The sequence below is a fragment of the Camelus dromedarius genome, chromosome 5, assembly GCF_036321535.1.
Source record: "Camelus dromedarius isolate mCamDro1 chromosome 5, mCamDro1.pat, whole genome shotgun sequence".
Lineage (NCBI taxonomy): Eukaryota > Metazoa > Chordata > Mammalia > Artiodactyla > Camelidae > Camelus > Camelus dromedarius.
In genome coordinates this window covers 4,930,265-4,955,554 of record NC_087440.1, presented here as the reverse complement: position 1 = coordinate 4,955,554, position 25,290 = coordinate 4,930,265, and the positions used below count along the sequence as shown (strand labels likewise).

Here is a 25,290-nt window from a genome sequence, read left to right as displayed (position 1 = left end):
TTTATTTTTATTCGTTTTAATTAAAACTATTTGTTATAGGTGTTTAAAATCTGAACTAGAAGTCCATTTTCTAGACAAATGAGTTGACTCACATTTCATATTTCTCTGTTTGAAGGAGTGCTTTTAAAACATTACCCTGCCGAGAAGGAAAAATTCTGGTAATTTAGTTTTAATATCCCTTTCATACTTTTGAATCCTCAGAAATTCAGCTATTATAAGTTAACAAGGCTATGTCAGGTGTCAAAAATTATTTGTTCAGTACTTTTTAAATATACTAACTCTAAATGTCTGTCTACATAAGAAATCCAGGTCCCTACTGTTTAATCTTTCTTTTTGATCCAGTACTGCACACCACATACAATTCCATTTGTGTTGACCGGGGGAGGGGAGTTGGGGTGAGAGGAAAGGAAATATTACTGAATACACAATAAACTTGCCCTTGTGTGAAAATCTTGAGATTTTCAGTTTTACTGAAATCTTCATTTGATTCTCAAAGCAGTGGGTCTGTGCCAAATCAGAATTATTCCCTTTGGTGTTGTTTTCCCTCTTTTGAAACAGTGACCTATTTTATGCTGTTCTGCTTGGTTGATACGTGCCTCTTCTGGATGCCCTCCTTACATCAGAAGTGAAGCGAGCTGCTCTGCAAGGGTGTCCCTCTTGGGAGGTATATGGAATATATGATTTTAGATCTTCAGGAAAAATGTTCCGCAGCCCTTCAGTCCTCCAAGAGGATCAAGAGGGCACAGTAATACAAATTTGGTATAACCTTCCCCATTTTTGGAAGATAAGTTAACAAAATTCAATCTTTCAAACATCTACGCCCTGCTCTGCACCAGACACTGAGTACTGTGGTCGATACAAAGATGTGACATATGGCTCCTGCAGGCTCCAGGGACATTTACAAATAACTAACGTGCAGCAGGAAATTACAAGTATCTCAGGAACTCTGAGTTTAGGAGAGATTACATCCAGCTACAATTGGAGCTGGGGCGGGGGCGGGGGGTGGCGCAGTGTGGACAGCTCAGTGATAACTTCATAAAGGATCTGCACAGACAGATGCACAGGGCCTCTTGGAAAAGGGAAGATAAGGACAGAAAAACTGTCAGCCTCAGAGCATGTTTCAACTTCCACAGAGCACTTGGAAAAGGAGCTTCAACATTAGCTATAGTCAAAGTCTTTTTTTGACTACAAATAATAATTAACAATCAAATAGGTTCAACCTAATATACCGACATTTTACCTCTGAAGCAAACCATTCAGTCTAACCACAAGAAATGTATGCACAAGGAAAATTTACAAACTAAAGTGAAAATACTTAAGTACACTGGGAAATAACACACACACACACCCCATGCAGAAGAAAGCCTTTTTTGTTTGTCTCTTCATCATAGTGAGGTGTGGGAAATGTGAATTTCAACTGCAGCCTCATGGGTCTACCGCTCTCACAGGTTCCTTGTAGGCTGTCAGTATCACGCTACAGGAGCAAAATTCCCTGGCATTTTGTTCTAAAACCACAAATGGGATGGTTCTGTGACCAGCTGCCGCTCCCTGCACTTCAGAAGCTCTGGGTGTCCACACACTCACGGCTCTGTACAGCTTTACACAAAAGACTGGCAACTGGCCAAGAAGCCCCTGCCATGGTGTCTATTCCCCAAGGTTCAAGATCTGCCATTTAATTCCAATTCGGCCGTGAAATGACTTGTACTTTAGCACGCTACTCCAACATAAAACAAATTAAATTAAATTAAATATAAAACAAATTAAATTCCAATTCTAGTTAATAAACGTATTCCTCCAAAATGCAATATACAAAGACGTTAAAGTAGATAATCTTTATCTTTAAAGGGACCTATGAATAAAATTCCACTCCATTAAGAAAATTCTAAGGTAATTCTTTAAATTTCCTCAAAGAGTTACTATTTCCTCATAATCTCACCAATAGCAAGAAAACCCACTGCACACAGAGATTTAGCTGTATCTCCAAACTTCCCCATTAAGCCTTTCATGCACATTGCTAACTGAAAACCAAGAAGACAATGTTTTCAACGTCTGGTATGAACAGGATGCCATGACCTACACCGATGACTGTGAGACAGATACTTCAAGAACGATCTTAATTTCTGCTGTCTAAAGAGAAATACTTACAAACTTACAGAAACACATGATTCTGCCAATTAGGTAGCTCTGTCATTCTAGTTTCCTGAGGGGAAGGAGGGGAAACTAATGAAAACACTTTAACAGCTTGGCTAACACTTAGCTTTCGTAGGAAGGGGTGTTTTGAGAACAAATGACAATAAACTGAACACTAGGCCTTGTGTGAAAATCTTGAGAAGATTTTCACTTCTACTGACATTGCCATCTGCCTCTAGCTTCTCTCTCACCCAGGTCTGGACACCTTCTGCACAAAGGATCACCGAAATGGTAGTGATCTGGATGGCTAGCCCTCACGAGGCTTTACTCAACCGTCACAGCAATGTTAAACCACCGACCTTTCTTTCCTTCCTTTTGATGGACAGCTTTCTACAATAACCAGCTAAGGACGATGCAGAAAGGACCAGCACACAACTCCAGTACAAAGTATGAATCAAAAGCGGTGTCTGGACTTTAAATCCCCATCCCTGCCCAGTATGACCTACGGCCTTTGTGTGACATTGATTCAAGGGCTGTGTGGCAGCTACAACACATCCAAAGAGAGCCTTTAAATAGCTTGGGTCTTTTTCTCCTTTCAATATCAAACACCTTTTGAATTCAGTAAAGTGATTAAAACAAGTAAAGAATTGTTCATAATTTACTAGACAAGGAAAGAAATTTGCTTCACACTGAAGTTAAAACTGTAAAACACACTGTATTTCTGAGCAGACCAAATGGACATGATCACTTGTAATGCAAATAACCTAGTTCTAAGTCATCACAAAAACAGATACTCACTTTACTGTCATTTATATGAAACAGACACGTGACTATATTACAAGGAGAGAACAGGGCTCCCAATATGTTTAAAAAATATGATACTTTAAACAAAAGTTGGTTTGAAAAGCTACGCGCAAAATTCTTGACATGTATCTACCGAGGAGAACAGGAGACTGGAACTGTGTTGGGAGTGGGGAGACTGTCAAAATAATTTTTTAAACAAAGAAGTTAAAATTTTAAGATTATATAACAAAATGTTAACTGGACAATAGGAACATGGGTTTTTATCTGAGGTGGGGCATGAGTTTTTAATCATTTCATTCTTCAATTAAAAACAAAACAAGAAAAAGAAAAGGACTTACAATGAGCAACAACAAATAATAGTTACTTTTCATTTCCCTGCAGCCTACGGGGGGGTGGGAAAGAAGAGGCGGCCGAGACGCTGAATGGGCAAAGCAAAGGGAAATCGGAATGAATACGGACCGTGGTCCTGGTGGCCCTATCCCCTGTGAGTCCTCACAGAACTCACAGGCAGCAGTGGCCGTCTCGACTGCTTTAAGAGGCTGGGGAGAGCGGAAAGAGTGAGGAAGATGAGAAAACACTTGCACTCACAGTAAAGGAACACCGTTTTCAGAAAACAGTAATACTTACCAGTACGTACTGTAGCTACTGCAATCCATACACACCGTGTGCTGAGCTTTTTCCTGCTTTTCTGACTTCTTATGGTTGGTTAAGGGTATTTGTGCGTCTTCATAATGTTTTTTTGCATGACCATTCACATACCTTACAAAAACCAAATGAAAACTTATTTTAGTCTAAACACTGCTTTGGAAGGTAAAGTAGTAGGAAATGATAATAAAATTAAATGGTTATCAAATCAGAAATGAGAAAGAATTCTTCCTAATAAGAGCATTCAATCCTGTAAAAGCATTCAGTCATTTAGTGATTTATTAAGCTGAGTACTTAAAATATGCTCTTCTTTCGCAATCACATATGACAGTCGGCTTTTAGTTATACACAAGACTGGGGCCGGGCAAGGAAGGTGTTACCTACGCAAATCAGTTTCAACACCTTTGTTATTATCACTTATCAACTCCTTTGCTAGATACTTGTTACAGCATTTTTCCTTTTCTAAAGTGTTTCTCAGATGGCTAACCCCCAACTCAGGCTATTATGAAAGACAGGTTTTGTAAACTAAATTACTCAGTCACTGCCCACAGGGTCACGGGCTCTGCTTAATAAAACACATGAGAATCAGATAGTGAAACAGGACAACCTCCCATCTCCTTCTCATCAGTACGGCTGCAAATCTTTTATTTGAATGCCTGCACAATCACTCCACTCATATGGAATAGGTTTGTTTAGAAAAAACCCAAACAAAACACAACTCATGTTAACCTTATATAAACTGTTCTTTCTCTACATGGACAAAGATAATCAAAGGTTGACTACAGTCATAAAAATTAACACTTTCCAATTCAGATTGAATAAATCTATCACAAAAAGCAAAATGAAACTGAATTGAGGGTTCACATGCATACGCTGTGCACACAAATTCACCTACATCTTCACCTAAATATGTACAAAGCCGTAACCGACCACTACTTGAAGACCCTTATAAAACAAAAACTACAACTCCCCAGTTCCTAGAAAGCAGCTAATTTGTAGAAGGCAAAGCCTAATGGAAAACTCACAACAGCCAAAACGAATGCTGATTTAACAGCACCAAAATAACTCTGCTCAGAGAGTTAAGGTGACATTTTTGTCACAAGGCGCCTTAACTGTGCAAGGAGCAACACTTACCTTGGGGAAAGCTGGGGAAAGCGAGGAGGACCAACCGCAAGCCCAGCCTCTGTCCCCAGGAAAGCTGGAAGCATGAGAGGCACTACTAACCTCCACTCAACTCTGACTTTGGTCATGGCTTTTTCCCACATTTTTTCATTGTAATAAACATAACCAACACTTGTGGGTACAAGGGTCTTAAGTTTATAAAAGTGGACTAAAATGAATTTTTAAAAAATGATTAAGAGTATAAACTCAAAAACTAGACTGCCTGGGTTCAAAAGTAGGCTTTGTCACATGCTGGCCAGGGGAGCCCAGGTGAGTTAACCTCTCTGTGCTTCTGTTTTCTCATCTGTAAAATGCAGGTAACAATACTTATATTGTTGGTTGTTTGGTGATTAAATAATCCATGGCTCAGAATGCATGCATGAATGAATGAATGTTAGCAATATTTTTATTCGTATTTTCCTTTATCTGCTTAAATACTTTTTTTTTTTTTTGTGGTGGTAGAGGGGGAGGTAATTAGGTTTTTGGGGGTTTTTTTGTTAATGGAGGTACTGGAGATTGAACCCAGGACCTCATGCTTGCTAGGCACACGCTCTACCACTGAGCTATATACCCCGCCTCCTGCTTAGCTACTTATTTATACAGAATCCAAACAACGTAATTGCTTGGAAAGCCATCATATTAAGTCCATACTTTGAGATAACACATTGCACAGGTCAGGAAACACCCCATATTTAATTAAAAGATAAACTCCAGGGGAGCCTATAGGTTCAATACCTAATCAGCTTAACTTCCTATGCTTGTATGTATTTACAGCTTCATTTCCTAGGCTTATATGTATTTACACTGCGCCATGAAAAACAAAGAAATATTTATAATGAGGAGTACCTTCAGAATCCAAGAAAAGGCAATAGGGAATGATAATAAAGGCATTACCACGTTCAAATCTTTGGAAACTGGTTACATTACATATAGTTCATTTACACACATACTGTAGTCTCCAAATGTACTAAATGCTCACATGTCAACGTCAGTGACACAGTAGGGCTACTTCACTGCTGACATTAAGATTAACAATGTTTTGGCTAATAATCAAAACATCAGTCGGAAGTTAACCGACATGTATAAACTGGCCAACTTAAAAATAAACATTTCTCTCATCCAGTTTTAGATTTTAACTAGACAATTTGGTCTAAAAAGGAAAAGTGTCAATATACACATCACAGATTTTTTAACAACAGCAAAAATTGGAAAAATAGCTTAAATGGGATGGTGTCATGAAGACTAATAGGATATATAACTCAAATATGCTATGGATAAACTATGTTTCCTAGTGGAAAAAATAAATTTAAGACTTCCCTATAGACAAGTGGGCTAAATCACTAAAAAAAAAAAAACAGAATCCTTGGCAGTCAATACCCAGGATTACATGATAAAAGAACATTAGCCAATCAGCTATGTAAAATGAAGGTCTAAATGCAGGCTCTTCTCATCTGTGTAATCTACTTAATCATGTATCTCTGAACCTATGTCAAATTTCTAAATTTATGATTGCTTACAATTGGAAGCATACTGCCTACAGAGTCTAGAAAGTTTTCAATTTCTTTTTCTTCTTTTTCAGTTTTATTAGGTAGAATTTTCACAGCTTGATTATTTCTCCAAACCTGCTTAGAGAACTGCTTGTTGTCTGCTGTTAAGGACATTAATCTCTCCAATTTTTTAGAGTTTGTCAGGTCTTTTTGTTGACATATGACCTTCAAGATTTAGGCTGTAGAGCACTATGAGACAACTGGAGAATAGAATTACATAAATTTTATTACATTATAACTCTCACCTCTCAAAATCTAGGAGAGGAATCTGTCTCTTCAAAGTGCAGTATTTAAGTGCTTCTACTTTTCTTCTTTTTTTAAAAAAATGTTATCTGTACAAAGTATTCTCAGGTTCCCCAAATCCTAGAGATTTCAAAACCACAACAACCACAATTAAGATACACAGTTAACATTCTCCAAAGGTACTCTTAAGTGTACATGAAAAAAAATACTCAATTCCAGGACTGAAAATAAGATGCTCTCTTCATGCAATGAAGGTTTATAAATAACAGTGGGGAAACAGTCCAAATAAATGCAGTACAGATTTCAGCCTGTGCCACTTGGTATGATTTCCCATCTCCCTGCTGCCGGGCTATTAACTTCTAAAGTAAATTCAAAGTGGGTTTTCCAAGCTAAAAGAGAGACTGAAATAAATGCGCTACTACAAGGCACACAAAGGTGGATGTTTATTTGAGTTTGTGTTAGAAGAGTTACTAACGTACTTAATATTTAAGTAACATCATTTTGGAGCAAAGACCTAGGAGGAAATGCTCAGGCTGGAACTGGGGTTGGGGGTGTTAAGTCTTAATGGAATGAAACATGTGGTACATTTGAGACAGCATTAATAACCCCAACAGGGAGATCGTTCTCAAGGGAGAACGATCTGTAAATATTCTAGTGTTTTGTTTTATTTTTAGAAAAATAATGTGTTATCTGGGATCTGATTCAAAAGTCAGTAAAGGTAAGGCTGGCACAGGTAATAGGTGAAACAAAATTGGCCACCTGTTGATAAGTGTTGAAGCTGGGCGGTAAAAATACAGGGTTCAATTAATTATACTCTCTACTTCTGAGTGTGCTTAAATTTACCCTAATAAAAGGGATTTAAAACAACCATAAGACATCAGAGTTCCTTATTTCATCTTTTATTACTAGCAGACTGTCACATATTACTAGTAGGTTGTCTTATTCATCAAATTAATTCTTCTGAGTACCAACAAAAAAGGGTTCTCCAGATTTTCCTCAGTTCCATCACCGAACAGGGATTCTGTTAGGAGAGGGAAGCCCTACAGAGAATTACGTACACACTATGATTAAGCAGTGGTGCTAAATAAACCCAAATCAATAAAACTTTGACACAAAGCTTAAGGTAAATTGAAAAAAGCAAGCTGGGTAGCAAAGCAAGAATAAGTATGTCACCCACCTTCCACAGTGGACACTTGAACAAGTCAGACAGACCCAGGGGCTTTTGTTGGACCGGCACACTAATAAAAAGAAAAATACACAATATACCAATTGTATCATGTTATTTCCCAGTTTCTCCCCTAATCTGTAATATCACATCCTGTGATTAAGTTATAAATTCCACGGCTGCTGAGGCGTAGTGAAATCACAAATCCCTGCTGTGTGAGTGCATTTACACAAAGTGGTTGCCGAATTAAAGTTAAACCAAAGAGAATTTAAGCTCATGTCCACAACAGCTGCTCATTTTAATTGTTGACTTAAACAGTTTCACCACAAGTTAAACACATATACACTTTTCTCCTCTATTACTTATTCCCTTTACCACAGTCTCCAATAAGTTAATGACAGTCTTTTTTCCTCATTAAAAACATTTTAAAGTCTAATTTTTCAATCGCGTCTTTGCCATGCAGATCATATACGTCCACAAATAAATGACAACTCTTTAAGTTTCTTCAGCGAGAGGCATAACTTAAGGATACAATTAGAAGACTAAGCCCAGTTCTTCCCAAATTAATGTCTGAGTTGGATTAAATGTAATTCTAATACGACAACGGCATGTAGTTCTTGCTGAGGGTATAATCAGGACATTATTTTAGTTTTATTATAGAGATGGGGCAGCCAAGAAGGGGTATGGAAACTTTTAAAAATATTGATTGCAATTTCGCTTGCTGTTTACTCATTCGATTCCTTTTAACGAAAGCCCAATAAACACAACATTTTTTTAAAGGAAAGGGATATAAAAATCACCTGTAAAGCTTTTTCTAAACACACATGCTCTACTCAAGCAGGGACATCTACATTGAGGTTGGGACAGAAGGACAAAGGACATGTCTATTTTGAGAAAAACAACTTCCCAGGTGACTCCCTAATACTAACACTTGAGAACCACCAGTGGGCCTCCTACGGGCACGGGAGGGGCACCAAAGCACAATTACACACTCGGGACTATGACAAATCCACCGCCGGGCACACAGTATGTGCTCAATAAACAGTTGTTGAATGGAGGTTTAAATTTCTTAGTTTAAGATACCAAGCTCTTCCAAGATCTGATCTACACTATATTGGTCTTGCTTAATCATACATCTCACTGTTAAGAAAAATTAGCCAAACCTGGAAATAAAGTGAATCAAGAACTGCAAGCACTTTCAGTGTGTGATGAAACACACTGTACAATAAACATCCCAAAGATTATTTAGTTAAAATACCATTGTTTGGTCTGCTGTTTACTACTGATTAGGACCCAAATTCCATAACGTTACAGGTAAACTTATATATTTTATTTGGTAGAGATAATTTCTGTCCAGCAGACTCCAAAGGTTATGGTTTTACTACCTGCAGGACGTTAACCAATTTTGTATCTAGTCTAGCAATTTATTTAGTCTAGCAATTTATTTCAACATTCGTTCTTCAGTGCCTGCATACACTTAATTTCTCAAATGCTCTTGGAATCAGCTTTACCATCCTGCTGGTTCCCTCATTAAGGAGACGAATAAATTTTTGACATACATTCATTCTATGCTAAGAGGGAGGAGAGGGCAAGGAAGACTAGGAGAGTGCAGTGATGCACTGCCCGTCTGGCCACAACAGGGCACTATTTTTCAATAAGAAAGCTTTCAGTGGTAAGAGTCCCCCTGCAGTTAGCCTGGGGCCTTGCCTTTCCCAGGTGCATTCACACATTTACATTAACTGACAGCAAGGGGGAGTGGAGCCGCCCCCCCCCCCCCCCCCCCCCCGAGAGTCAGGGTTGGGAGGTGGGGAGGACTGCTCAGTGGTACAGTGCATGCCAAGCATACCTGAGGTCCTGGGTTCAATCTCCAGTAACTCAATTAAAAAAAAAAGAGAGAGAGAGAGAGAGACATGGGGCCACCCTAAAGGCATTTTGAGATTTTCACTCAATTAGGTCCGATTTTATTATATGTGTGTGTAAGCCACATGACAAAGGCTAACCAGACTGCCAAACTGCTACAATTATTTTAAGCAGATACAAAAGAAGACTATTGTGAAGGGAGACTGGTAGCTTTTTATTTGTACACCCCTGTGGTATTTTATTTCTATCAACAAGAATATGATGTTTTTATAGTTTGAAAACAAAGTCCCACGAAATTCATTTTTAAATGAAAAATAAATTAGAACACAGCTTACTTGAAACAACAATTCATGATCTGAGATAATCTGGAGGGTTGAAAAACTACAAATATTATGTAGTTCTGTTCCTCCAGCAAATATTTTTCTTTCAAAAAATACTAAAAAAAAAAAATTGTACTCAATCCAAAAGAAGTTTAATATTATCCTGCAATAAATAATTATGTTATAATAATAGTAAGTTTAGGCCCAAGCTTTTAAATATCTGTTTTTATTTTTGTTTTGTTGTGTAATTATAGGAAGATTTTTCCCCCTCCTTTAAATGAAGAAAAGAAAATCTAGAGCAAAATCACTGTTACTTTGGTGTGTTTCCTACCAAGTATTCCTTTCTCCCCCTTATGGTTGTAAATATACATGAAGCATACACAGTTTTGTGATCTGATTTTACAACCATTAGAACAGACTAAACCTAGTCTTATATCAATTATAACACAAAGTTGTATTAATTTTTTAATTTCTCAATTTCAAATTTTAAAAAAGGTACCCTAAGGCTGAGGGGAGGAAGGAACGGGGAGTAACTGCTTACTAGGTATGGGATTTATTTTGGGGTGATGAAAATATCTGGGAACAAGATAGAGGTGGTAGGTGTAGATGTATTAAATGCACTAAATCAAACCGTTCACCTTAAAATGGTTAATTTTATATTATGTGAATTGCATTTCAAATAAATAAATAAGCACTTAAGACACGGATGAGGAAAAAGAATAAAAGGAAATAAAATAGTACTGACTTTCTAAAACATTGGAAATAAGTGCGCCTTTTACCAAATCTCAAAAAAGACCTCACTTTCTGAGTTAAGAAACCCATTTTCTTCTATCATAAATATTTACAGTAAGAAAATTAAGACGATGTGTGTTAGGACAGCTGATTTTGGCTATTTAAATGACAGTACTCTCTGAGAGCTTAATACTTTCCCACCAGAAACATTTGAAGGCCAGGAAGCTATAGCGATGGGTATTATGGGGCATTCTGAAGCCATTTATTACATTGCTTTGGAGAATATTCACTCTGTATACACACACCTTATCCAGAGTTGTAGCTAAGAATAGAACAAAAAATACTGGCTTTAAACCCTCAATTTTTAAATTTACTTTTTACTTTAAAATCTCAAAAAACTAAGAATAGAACAGAGCATAGCATGAATAAAAGAATACTACAAATAATCTTAAAATCATTTATTTTAATTACCTTAGCGGGAAATACCTTTTTTTTTCCTTCATGAAATCTTTAAATTTTTATTTAATTTTCTAATTACTTCAGAACAAACTAATAAGAAAAATATGAAAGCCTGACTTTGGAGAGAAGAGCTGAGTGAGCTCAGGGCAGGTTTTGGTCTCACCTCCCCATGAACTTGGACCACTGCGCAAAAGGGCCACCGCTTCTATATGAGGCGCAGTAATAATCAGCCTTGTCCTCAGACCGGAGCCCAGAGGTGGTCAGGGAGGCCGTGTTGCCAGACTTGGAGCCAGAGGAAATATCTTATTATGAAAGGTAGTCTCAACTTATAGCAGACAAGTTTCAAATTTATCTGTAGAATGAACACATTTCCTATGGAAACTGCCTTAGAATTTTCCAGGCTCTTCTATAAAACACTACAAGAATCATAATATAACTGAAATATTATATTGTGTGTGCATGTGTGTGTATATAATAAAACTATAGGCAATAAAATGTTTTTAAGTTATAAATATACTATCCAGCAAAACATAAAAATATTAAACTGAAGCTTTTTATTGTCTTAATCTTACATGCTGGTACATGAGAGAAAGAGGATAATAAGGATGGAACCTTGTAGAAGTTCAAAAAGGTAAGTCTGAAAACTTATATAAAGGCTCTTTTTATTATGCCTAATTACACTTCAAGGTGACGTCAAGGCCAGGAAGCCAGGCAGTGTATTTCTCCCAAGTTACATGTGGCCAAGGCAGGGTTCTGGATCTCATAAACAGTCTTGTCTTCTTTTGCTCAGATTATACAACGTCCTCAAAGTTACTCTCCTCCAGCCATCTCTCCCATATGCTTAGATTCTTCCAACCCCAGCTGGGTGTCTCCCTTCTCAGCCCCCGGGCCTCCTCGCAGCCTGGGAGGCCGGTACTGTCGAGCTCCCTCCTCTCCCCTCCTCCTGCTGCAGCCTCAGCCTCAGGAGCCTCCCCAGCCCTGCTCTCCTCCCCTCCTCGTCACAAGCCCTGCAAGTGGGCGGCAGCGCCCCTTGGGAGGGAGTGGAGAGTCTGATCCTCTCCTGAGCTAGGGCCATTCCCCACAAAGGAGAAGCGGGGAGAGAGGTGCAGGAGCCCAGCCTCCAAAACACGCTCACACTCACGTCCTTTTCCTGAAGCCCCCCGCCCCCGCCCAAAGCTTTAACTCTCCCGGAAACCTGGGGGTGAGAACTGACAGGGCACAGAGGCAGAGGGAAGGCAACCAAGTGATCTACATTCCAGAGAACAGCAGTCTGCTCCTTCATCAAGAGATACAGAAGGGCAGAAAACCAGGGAGCTCCGTGCTTAAAGCGGCCTATTTACGCACGAACGTTTTCGAGTGGTGTTCACAAGACGAAGTGGCACCCTCACTGAGTGTGACGTTCCCCCCACGTAACCACTGGTCTTCAATACCCTTAGTATTCACTACACAGAACCAAATAATACAGAATACATGTGATAGTCAAAGCCCATCAACAATTCTCCTGAAATTCTAAATTTTTTTCTTATAAAACATCATGCACTAGTGCTTATGACACAACTTAGTCACTGTCTCTACACAAAAAACAGTTCAAGCACACAGCACTCACAGGCAAGCCACTTATAGTGCGTCCGTCCATTATTCAACAGCTGCTTCAACTGGTAGAGAGGCTCCTGAGCTTCTTAAGGATGCAGAAGGGGAGGATCTGATGACCAGGATGCCAGTCCTGGGCCCACCATTACTAGCGATACAACAGAGAACTTCACTACTATTCTGGGTCAATTTCTTCACCATAAAATGAGGACTAAGTAATTAGCAGGTCCCCTCTAATTATATAATTATTCAAAGAAGATAAAGCAAAAAGTAGATTAAATAATCACATCATTCCCCTACAGATATAATTCCTCCAACTCCACTCTCCTCCTAATTTTCTTTAAAGGCTTAGCAAAAAGATTAATTGCTAATGCAGTATAATCTAAAGGCAAACACATCCCCATCTCATTGCCCATCAGTAACAGCAACTCACTGCAACAGCGAGGGTGGGAAGCGTGTGGAATCGCTGTACAAAACCAGTACAGACATGCTGCCACAGCAGTAAAGCTCAGAACACTACCCCACCCGCAACTCAGAGGATGTTTTAAAGTGCAACACTCAAAAAGATCAGCAACTCTTAAGAAAACATCCGTAACATGAGTTTTTTTTAAAGGTTAGTATTTATCTAGTACACACTATGTGCCAACCACCACTACACACCGTTATAACTATTACTTCATTTAACTCTCTACAACCCAAGGAAGTGCGTACTATTATTTGGTCTGTTTTATAGGTAAGGAAGCTGAGGCACAGGGGTTATGTACCTTGCTAATAAATTAGTAAGTGACAGAACTGGGATTCAAACTCGGTGTCTGAAGGCATGGACTGCTGCGAAGCAGTAAGTCCAGAAAGTTGTCATTTTTGCTTTAAAAAGATTCCATGCTATGTTTTTCTGCATACGTATTATATATCCATATATAAAATGTTTAGTGTCTAGGAGGGTGTATAGTAACTGTTACCAGTCACATAAAAAGAATGGGACAGGGGATTAGAGCCACATGGACCTACTTTCAGCTATACACTTTGAATTTTTTCAAAAAGCATTACTTCTTCTATAATAAAAATAAATTTTAAATGTCTTAAATTTAAAGATACTGTTATTAAAATACTGTCCTAATGAAATAAATGTATTCTAAATTATTAAACATGTGGTAAGATCCACCAAAATCCAAGATTACAACTCTACAGGTTCTTAAAAACATGATCAATGAAAAAATGTTTGCAGCAGGTATTTAAAACTCTTCCTCTCTCTCTCTCTCTCCATAAACACATCAGTAGTAAAACAGTTATCCCTCTTGAAATCAGAGAACAGGGCAGAATTAGCATAAAAATTCTATAAATATTCCAGTACATATGTAAGTAGAAACATATTCCAGGAGTAACCCAGCTTACCCTCCAACTGACATATTTTTAAATGTTTGGGAGAAAGGCATGTAATCTTCTTTATACCATGGATGCTCTGAACCAAATGTTTATAAGCCTATTCTATGCTGAAAGTTCTGAAGTCTCTGCTGTCTTCAACTTGAATCTTCTGAAATCACAGGGGGAAAGAGTGGTAACGTCACATAGAGAGAGCAGGGACTCGGCCATAACGTAGTCCAGGGAAGCCAGCTACACTGAGCAATGCCAGAGGTGCCACAGCAGCCTGAGGGCAGCCAGAACCACTGCCTGTCGCTCAATCACCCAAACCCAAGGCTGCTCGTTCTGGGAGTGGGTGCTGGGTTCCCTGGATCAGGGAACAGGAGAGCTCCCATACAGAGCAACAGGAGGTGCCCAGGGCCCAGGAAGGGAGCCAAGGCAGGGCTGGGAGACTGAGCATGAGCCCCACACCCACAGAGGTCAGAAGCAGCCGGCTGGGACTCACAAAGATCACAGAGCCCAGCGTCAGGGGCCAAGGCAGGAAGGCAGTGGTGAAATAAAGCTTATCTTGTAGGAAAGGCAATCTTCTCCACCTTCCTCCTCTGGCAGTTTTCTCTTGCCTCGGTCCCATTCTTATTCAAGGTGACCAATGTTAATCTCTCCTGAATCATTAGATGAGTAAATTGTTTTCTGGTAAAGTCACAGTTCAGGATTTCTCATAGCCATTCTCCCCTCTCTGTTTAAAGGCCCTACTACAGATTAAAGACGATCTCAAAGTCCTTGACACGCCTCCCATCAGAGGCTCATCTGCGTTCTCTTCCATGCAACCTGGGCAGGCTCTGTCAGTGCCCTGACCAACTGAGTATGGCTGAAGGGACTGTGTGTCAGTTTGCAGGTCTAGGTTTTCAGAAAATGATGGCTTCCTCTTTCTACTGCTTGCAATGCTTGCTCTTGGGAAAGCCAGCCACCATGTGAGATGCCTAATCACCCTGAGACCAACATCCTATGAGAAACCAAATGACACAGAGAGACCTTGCAGAATATGATACCACAGAGGCTGGGGAGGGGAGGGGTAGGTGGGAAAGGGAGAGGGGCAGAAACGGAGACCAGGACACAGGGGCACAAGACATGTGACTTGAGAAGCCATCCTGGAAGTGGATGCTCCAGCCTCAGGTTCTCCGGCCGATACCACACCAGCCAAGTTCCTCCTGAACTCCTGACCCATCCTAAGATCATAAGCAAAATAAAATGGTTGCTGTAAGTCACTAAGATGTAGGACAGTTTGTTACGCAGCAAGAGATAACAGGACACCTGGAGAAGGAGGAGCATCAGCGATAGAGCTTCCGCCGTTCACCTCTGCCGAACAACTCGCTGGAATGACTGACGCTGCTGTTTAGTAGAAGTGAGGATGAGAGCCTTCAAGAGGTTCTACCCCACAGGAATCAAAACTGAAGACTAGACTATCCTCTCTGCAACAGAGGTAACGAGAGTAAAGCATGGCAGCGCATCATCACTAAGCTGCCACCATCCTTTGAAACGGTTCTTTCTTTATCCCACCAATATTTTAAACCCAGATTTTAATACCATATGACAACCCAATTCTTTCTTGAGCAAAACCACACTCCTAATGTTGCCCTACATTGTAAAAACAACCTTCAAAAATCTCAAAGACACTATTCCCAAATTCTTGATAAAGATTCTTTTAAAAGTGTCATTGGCACTTGCAGGAATTCCTTTTCTCTTCATTTAAAGCTCCAGAGCCTTGTCCTTCATTCCTTTTGCCTCTCTGGTTTATGCTCTTTAAGAAGCACTCCGGGAAGCCTCACATTTATTGAAGGTTAGATTTGAAAAACTGACTGTAGATAATTCTGAGTTGAGAACACCCTACTCCATCTCTGTTTCCAGTTCTCTCTTTACTACGAGCCCTGACGTGGTCCTCAGCCAGCCTGGCTTGACCCCCATCACACCCTATCAGCAATGTCCGATCCCAGGCCTCTGTAGCCGGCTCAGAGCCCACATCCTAAACAGACTCCCAGGATTTCTGAGGAAGTACTTACACTTTTAAGGTTCTCAGAAAAATGGTGCATAGCTAGCCCCGAAGGAGGAAGCAGGAGATGGGCACGGTGACCAGAACTATGCTCCACGCCATTTTGGTTGAAGTACACCGAGGCCTTGATCCCTGCCCTTGGCCTCTAACCCTGCCAAAAGAACTCCTTCCTTCTTTAATACAAAAATGTACCAGACTGACTTGGTTACCCTACTAGGGATGTAACTGTTACTCTGCGGACTCAAAAGGAACACGTCAGAGATCATGTGGCATAATGAAGCAAGCACGGGCTCCAGAACCAACAGTCTGAGGCTCACCTGCTGGCTGCGCCAGTCTCTTACTCTACGGCCTTAAGGAGGTGGTTCCAGAGCCTGCTTCCTCATCTGTCAACAGAGGACAGACACCACCTCTGCCTCGCACGGCTACGGTAAGGGACTCATGAGACAAGCGGTATCGAGTACACGACAAGAGGCCTAGCGAACAGAAAGCACCCAGTGCCGCTCAGTTCCCTTCCCTAAACATACACTAAAGAGAGTAAAACGGCTGCCAGGGGTTAACTCTGGTGACTGCGATTCTATACAAAGCAGTTAACATATGTCCACATATACCATGACTACTAATTCTCAGAACTTTTCCCCTGAGTTTCCACTCATTAAAAGGACCTGCAGCTGACGATTCCTTTTCAGAGAAACATTCCAAATATCTACGCCAAAGTCAGCAAAAATCCCTCAGAAACTCCTCTTTTATCTGACCTTAAATTAAATTATATTTAAAACATCAAATGAATGAGATAAAATAGTCTATTTTAATAAGCTTATTTCAAAATTGGTAACAACTATAATAATTACCTTAATGTCAGAATCATTAAATTTTATATATTTTAAGTAAAATAAATACTTCAGAAGCACATTTTGAGAGATGCACAAGGAGGTTTAGACAACTTAATGAGATACTACTCAGATAAAACATGTAAGTAGAGAAGCAACTTAGGTGTCAAAACTATACTGAAATACACCTGAGAGGTATTCAGAACAGAGATTAAATCATGGCGCACCAATCTAAAAAATCAAAATATACCTTGGGTGTTCCAACATCCATATAGCAGGGTTTCAGGCCAAGTCATTAAAAAAAATTTTTCTTTCAATTTGTAACTTTTGTTTTAGCAAAGAAGTAAACAGAAATGATCTCAAATCACACCAGATTTAAGATATGGTGATCAGCTTATTTTTACAGATTTAGGTTTAACCTTCTACTCTAAATAAGTCAATTCTTCTCTAAGAGGCACTGTCCTTGGCTCTTAGAGGTTAATTTGAGATTGCTCTAGCCTACTTTCCTAACCTTTTCCATGTCAGGACATGCATGAAAAATGGTAACATCTGAATAGAGCATGTGCATAAATTGCGGTGTCATCTCGGGGCCAGAAGTGACCTGCTTGGAGGCTCCAGGCAACCCTAGATTGAGGGGATCATTATCTCAACATATACAATAATCCTTTCATGGCCCTTCTGAAGGGAAGCTGTGTTGGCCTGGTTATCCGGCAACGCAGGAGGAGGTCCCCCACCACCACCTCAATGCCCATTTGCTGGGACAAAAGACTGGGAGTCTTCTGCTGGAGAGCCAGCAGCATTATCTAGGAATCCAAGATGCGCCCCTGCGTTTATGCTACTCACTAATGTGCTCAGACCTACCAGAGAAAATGGACGCCCAAACCCTTGTTTCTACCCTATGTGTAACTGTCTTATCCAACTGCCATTCTATAACCCCAGGGAGCAGCCAGTTAACAGCAGGACAGGAAGGAACCCAACACGAATTAAATTAAAAGAGAAAAGCACTAGAAACAGCTGGGTCTGAGTACTCGGTGGTAAAAAGCACTGATCAGCATGTAAAAGGAATAGCCAGTTGCTTAAAATGAACCGGGACCTAGACTAACAACGCTTCCGAGGCCACTTCCAGCTCTCGAATTTCAAGGTTTCCCAGACAGAAATCAAAGTACAATAAATTATTCCACGTCCACAGCCTTAAATACATTTGTAAGATCACAGTAGGTGGGAAGATAGGAGCTGGCAGACAAATAGTTTGAAGTATTATTATAAAATCACTAACTTATTACTGCTCAATTAAAAAGTTAAACTTTTCTTCTTCCCTGATGATACCTAATAATACAAATATATGTCTGTGTGAGGCTATTAGCTGCAGCATTGTCTGCAACTGTAAAATCCTGGGAACAACCTAAATGCCCAAACATAGGAGAATGTTTGAATTCACTGTGACATCACAAATGGAGTACTATGAAGCTGTTAAAAATAATAAGGAAAATTACTACAAACATGGAGTGATAAACAGAATATACTATTAAATGAAAGAAGAAAATTTCAAAAGAATTTACTTAGTTTGCTACCTTTTGTGAGAAAAAATAAGAAAATACTCATGTACTTTTTTTTTTAATAAAAAGAAACACAGGAAGGGTAGATCAAAGTAATTGATTGTCTACAGGGATGGGTAGCAATGAGAGGAAGGATCAGGTGGTGACACTTTTTGGTATAATAGTTTATAGTTTTAACTCTATCGTTTTAACTCTGAAGACCATACTCATGTTTTATACACATAAAAAAGTAAAATCAGCAAGGATGAGGTGGGAGAAAAATCTAAAATGGAAATCAAACACAAACAAATGAAGCTAACTGCATGTCAAGTAAATAAGTGTATTAAAAGAGGGAAGGAAACTAACCCAAATAACTTTTGAACGTAATACTTTATACACTGTCAGTATACAGACAAAAAGAACTATAAACAAATATTGATCTCTAGTTATAAGGTATGGGTTAGCAGCTCGGACCTGATTTCTCTGCTTATGGAACTGAGCGAACAAGTACGAACGCTGAGGATAATGGGAACCAGATTCTCACTGATGGGGACAGAAAGAGCAAGACTAGACCTGTAGGGCTGAACTGGAGTTCAGGTATCAGTATGAACTCATGGTCTCACACACACACACACAAAGAGATACAGACATGTCTGTTTATTTATGTTTCTTAGCTCCTATTTGCTGAGAAATCTTACTTTATAAATCTTACTCCCCACTAGAAGGAAGGAGGGCTACTTGGAGAAATGACTGATTTCAGGACTAGGGCAGGCCGCGCCTGGGGCGTCTGGCTGTGCCAGGAAGAACGGCCTCCAAGAACAATGGGGGCATCTCAAAATTATGGCTTAAAGGGGCTCCCACTAGGCAAATCTAAAACAATTTGAGCCTCAAAATAAGTAACAGAGTATCACAGAATAAAATAAAAATCTATGAGTCCGTGTTAATAAAATAAATGAATAAATAAATGGGAGAGAAAGGAAAGCTCTTCCCTATATATATTTAGGAGAAATAAGAGATAGAAAATCTACATCTTGCAATCATCCTAGTAATAACTAATTCAGTTAAGAATCATCAATGGATGCTAAATTACTGGGTGCAAGTCTGACGAGGAACAAGACATCCATAAAATTATAAAGCATCTCCTACAAGTTACTTATTAATAATAAAGGGGAAAAGAGTAAATTTACAGTGGAATAACCTTGCAAATACTACCTTAATAAAATAATAGAAGTTAACATCACCGGAATGAGACAAACAACCTCACATGCCTCTTGACACGATGCCCTGAGAAGACACATTACTTCTGCAGTACTCCCACCAAAACGATGCATAACTTCAACCTAATCATAAGGAAACATCAGGAAAACTCGAATTGAAGTACATTCTATGAAATAATTGGCCTGTATTCTTCAAAAATAAGATGTGAAAGACAAAGAAAGGATAAGGAACTATTCCAGATTAAAGGAGACTAAAGATTGATCTCAACTAAATGAAAAGCATGATCCTGGATTAGATCTGTGGGAGGTGGGGGGGGGACAAAAAAGGGGAAATAGCTATAAAGGACATTACTGGAACAATTGGAGAACTCTGAGTATGGAATGTGCATTAGATAATACTATTGTACTAGTTATTAAATGTCCTTGTTTTGACCAATATCCTGTACTTACTGAAAAGAAAATCTTTGTTCTTGGCGGGGGGTGGGGTACCTAAACTATTTATGGATGAAGCTGCATTAGGTCTGCAAATTACTAGGCAGTGGGGAGGGGGGCAGGAAGAGGGTGGATAAAAAGAAGATGCACACGTAACATAAGTGTGGGAAAATGTTGACAACTGGATGGGAGTTCTCTGTACTGTTCTTAATGTTTCTTTAAGTACCAAATTGTATCAAAATAAAAAGGTTTTTTGAGGTTAAAGAAATTTTATTCTTTACTTCCAATTAAGAACATGTTTTTCTTTTCATTATAAAACACAAGAGAAAAGGTTAAATTACCATCGTGCAGAGCCAAAGAGTACTATAAACCTGACATTAACTTCCCTTTATTGATGGATGATGAACTAATCCAGTAAAAATAGTACAACATATTGACTGCAGTAGTCCAAGTGGCTTTACAACTATGTTTCTTTTACATACCCAGCATCTGGCTTGTGATCTGGCTTCCCAAGCAGAGTCAAACCCTTGGGCTTATCTGCTCTCTCTGCTGACTCTGGTAATAGCAACAATACTTTGCTCTGTTCATTGGGGAAGGTAAATCTGAGTTTGAACTTTGACTCAAATACGGTACTGCAAAATTTCAGTTTGAGTGATTTAACTCTCTGGAGGGTAACTAATCAGATCCATTTCTCAGCACTTTGCCCTAAAAACCAGATTAAAAATATTTCATTTAAAAATAGACACCAAATTAAGTATGGCAGACCAACTTCTTGCTTCCCTCTCTTCTCCATCCTAATTTCCCACTAAACCGGACAATAAAGAAATTAAGTTGATATTAACTCCCAAAGATAAAGAGAACATGTGAGGCCAGCAAAGCAGATAAAAGATTTCAACACATTTTTGAGAGTCAGGAAGAAGTCAGAGGAGCAGTAACAACCTAAGCAGCGTGAAGGAAGCTACAACCTAAGTGCTGGCAGAGGAAAGTGTAGACAGGAGGGGGCTCTGGGCTCAGGGACACTGAGCACAGCAGACAGCAAAGGTACGGATGGGACTGAACACAAGGGGGTCCAAGGGCTGTGATGAACGACTGATTCACAGAACTTCCTACGTCCTGATGTCAGAACATCAGTGGCCAAGTGTACAGCCACCAGATGGAAAACTGAAAAACAAAATGCTGCAAAAAAACCCCAAAAAAACTCCACAAAGATGTCTTCCTCCATTGAAGAAGGCAGCCTGCTCCCCATCCTCACAGTGAAGCCCACTGCAGACAAGCCTCACTCTTACAGACAAACTTACAGAGCTTTTCAGTGCCTCACTCTTCTATGAAAAGATAGACAAAGATGAAACAAGACCCTCGAAGAAAACATCTCATCTGAGAGAATCATTTTGAAAAGAAACAGAGGAACCCAGAGGAAACAGAAACAATGCAGGGAGCACAGAAAAGCTTCAAAACAAACTCTAAAACCCAGAAGTAATAAGAAAAGATATAGCAAAGCAACAGGAACAGAAAGGATGAAAAAGCAATGGTCAGAAAATGAGAAAAAGCCCTTAAATTAAGAATATTATTGTCAAAATTCAATAGAAAGAGTGGAAGGGGGAAAAAAAAGTAACTAGCTCAGGAACTCGAACGAAAAGGCAAAGAAATAAAAAGATAAGAAAATTACAGGTTCCACCCAGGGCGCTCAACATTCAATTAACAGGAGTTGCACAAAGAGAACGGCAGCAATGAGGAGATATAAGCATGGGAGGACGAGTGTACTCTCCAATGTGCAGGCTGAAAAGTCCCCTGAGCACCCATGGCAACAAGAGGAAAACTAACCACGTGAAGACACGTCTTTCTGAAGTTCCAGAGCACCGAGGCTGGAGGGAAGAGCCTGAAAGTTTCCAGGAAAAAAAGTAAAAGGACCCACATGAAGGAACGGTAATCAGGAGGGCATCAGGCTTCTCAACAGAAGCACTGGAAGCCTAAAAACAAAGGAACACTGCTCTCAAAATTCTAAAAGAAAATCTTTCCAAACTAATAGTCTGTCGAGCAATCAAGTAGTAAAAGTAAAATCAAAATGTCAGACTTGCATGGGGTCAAAAATCTGCCTCCCCTGAGAAGGGAGCTAAATGATGTACTCTAGCAAAATGGTCTAATAAACCAAGGAAAGTACACACCTGGGATCCAGGAAATGGGAGATCCAATACAAGAGGACAGCAAGGGAATCACAGGATAAAAACTGCCCAACCGGCCCAGAGAAGACTCAGCTCAGATGGGAGTGAGAGAGCTCCGGGAAGGAGGTGTTCGGAAAAAACAAACAAACAAACAAAAAAACACTAACAGATTATGTGTTTAAAGTACTTGGAAAATAATACTCATAGACATTTCACAGATTTATAGGTTGTATTTGGGAGAAAATGTATAAAAGGCAAAGTAAGCAATTTTTTTAAAAGGCAGTTATTAACTCAAGGAAAAATAAGATGCCAGACAAGAAAAAGAGCAATCACCATTTTAATCAAAAATTGTAATCTAATTATACAGAGAAATGGAGAGTAGGGCAGAGGGGAGGGTAACGCAAACACTAATGTCCTCATTTACCATAGCATGATGTCAAGAGATGATACCTAAAATGGATAAATTAAGAAATAACAGTATATTACTTAGATTCATGTAGGTAAATATGAGAGAGAAAACTAAATCGAGCTGAAAGCGGTTGTCTGTGGACAGGAGGACTGGCGGTGGCGGAGAAGCAGACTGCTGTTCTATTTTAAATCTTCTGATACTATGACTTAACTGTAAATATATATCACCTTTTAAAAACATGAATTATTCTTTAAAAAGTGATGTAACAGTCGTATCAATTAATGAAGTTGCCCAAACCATTTTTTCATCTTAAAAAAAATGCCTAAACTCTATTATATGAAATAAAAATTACAATAGCAGTTTACCATCTGGGGCCAGGCACCTACTGAATTCCCTGAACACTACAAGGCTAATTTGCAGAGCTAACGATATGTTTCCTCTGCTAAAGAATGTAATTTCAAAGCTGGTCAAAATTTGTCATCTGTGTATTAACAGATCCAGATGCCTACAGAGCCAGAAAAGAGAAGGCGTCTGCTCCTGCTGACTTCCTACACAGAGGCAAATTCTGACCCATAAGACTGGTCCCCTCACTGGCTCAAGCATTCTATCCTACTTCAAAATGGATTTTTGAGATCAGTTTTCAACATCAAATGAAAATAAAATATAGAAAGAATGTATGTGAAACTACATAGTCTCAAAAACTGTAAAGCACTAGACACACTTGTAATCACTCATTCTATCACAAACTCAGACCTGTTCACATCCACTTTGGTGAAAACCACCTAATGAAGCTAGCATGCTTTATCTGTTCTGCAGTCTTCTGCTAAATGCTGGAACTGTGCCCCGAACTCCAAATGAGAGGAAAGGGTAGTGGGGACAAGGATTAAAACCACTGAAGTCAAAGCAGACGACTAAGTCAGAGTCAAATGGGCCACTCTGGCCTTTAAACGACCAGATACAAATTAACTGCATAAAAATTACCAGGAGTTGATATTGTTTCAAAAAGAACTCTCCCTAGGAAGCTGATGATACAGAGAATGAACACAAGAGCCATGAATCACTCAAGAAAAATTCTGGCATCTAATATTCCCATCTATTTAATATAGCAAGATCTGATGCAATTCCACGCTCTTGCCAACAACCTGAGTAAGCGAATCCATCGTTAAACAACAGGATTTTCAAAAGAAATGATCAAGCCATAAATGTAAACACCATACAACTATTATTTCAAAACAACAGCAAGTGTATGCAATATAAGAAAAGATGCATATATATATTTTAGAGGAAGCACCACCTTCCATAAATAAATAAACCAATTAAGAGGGTTAGGGAGCTCTTATTATCAAAGACTTCACTTAGAGTGCAGGTCTAGTATCTGCAGTGCACAGTTCTCTTCCCAGTTTTTGTGGTTATATAATAAAGGTTGCACTAAAGCACAAAGTGGCGGTGGTGGGGGCAGGGAATCACCACACTGGACTTACAGGTGTGCTGGGAAGCTATTCTTTTAAAATCAATGGGACTTTTTATGAAGATAAGGAAAGGAAAAACATAAACTGAACACATGTTTATACTCTGCTTAAAGGGCTAGAAACCCAATATAACAGAAAATAGGCACCTGTAATCTCCAATCACTGTTCTAATTATTTAACAAAAACCAAGAGTTGGAAAATTTTTTTTACAACCAATAAGTACAATGTTTAAATCTGATCCACACTTCCCCCAAAATATCTATTAATTATTCAAATAAAAAAATACACAAAAGCCTGAAAAAAAATTCTTAAATGAGATTCTTAAACTATACACAAACAAAACACTTGAAATAACTGAAATGAAATTGGTGCAGTTAAATTAAATTGGAATTAAATTCTCACAGCATGAATTTGAGCTCTGGTAGCTGCTTCACACACCTAAGGTAAAGCCTGACTCCTTAGTTGTAGAGAACAATTTCTCCAATCAACATTTCCATTCACATTTAACATTTCCCCAATCCACATTTGCATCCATCTCACAATTAACATTCAAAGTAATTCAGATGGAAACTAGAGTTAATCTCAATTTTACTGGGTGACACTAAAATAAAAAAAAAATCAATCAACGATTTAAGTGTCAGCCCCAGATTATCTAAGTTAAGTTGTTTTTTAAAAATATTATATGAGGATATTTCTCCAACATATTGTCTATCAATTATCCCAGGGAACCAATTCTGTGGCAAAAAAAAAAAAAAATTGCTCCCTAGAAATTTCAGCATGATCTTCACAAACTTTGACCAGAATCTTACCATCCCAACATTGTGCAACAAATGTTCAAAACAAAGGAATGAACAATAATCTATTATTTAAAAAAAGAATATCTGAGCATGTTCAGTAAGAACAAAGATTTAAAGAAGCTAAAACAAGTGCACTATCACAGTCAGTTACATTAAACCTGCAGGGGCATGACAGCTAATCACCAGCCTGCTCATCCCGGTGATGAGAGACAGTACAAGAACAGTCCATAAAGGTCTTCAAGGCGGGTCAAGGGTAAGTAGGCAAGCAGATTTCACAACTCAGGGGATGCTACTGGTATCCAGTGGGCAGACTCCAGGGATGCTGCTAAACATCTCGCAGTGCACAAAAGAATCCACTCCCTCCATCCAAAACAGAATTACCT

General features: G+C 39.2%; 1 protein-coding gene across 10 annotated transcripts in view; it reads right to left on the bottom strand.

The window, feature by feature from the left end:
* LOC116153395 (ubiquitin carboxyl-terminal hydrolase 3) overlaps window positions 1-25,290 on the bottom strand; it is a 213,828-nt gene that overhangs the window by 95,963 nt on the left and 92,575 nt on the right. For 9 of the 10 annotated variants that reach the window (XR_010380831.1, XM_064485514.1, XM_064485516.1 and 6 more), the window contains 2 exons: window positions 7,708-7,768; window positions 3,562-3,693 (listed from right to left, as the gene is read on the bottom strand). Coding sequence is in view for 9 of the 10 variants with exons in the window: in XM_064485514.1 (XP_064341584.1) it covers window positions 3,562-3,693; window positions 7,708-7,768 (193 nt within the window). In the remaining variant the exon portion in view is untranslated. Of the gene's footprint in view, window positions 1-3,561; window positions 3,694-6,532; window positions 6,651-7,707; window positions 7,769-25,290 lie in introns of those variants that run through there. The other variant, XM_064485520.1, reaches the window with a different exon arrangement.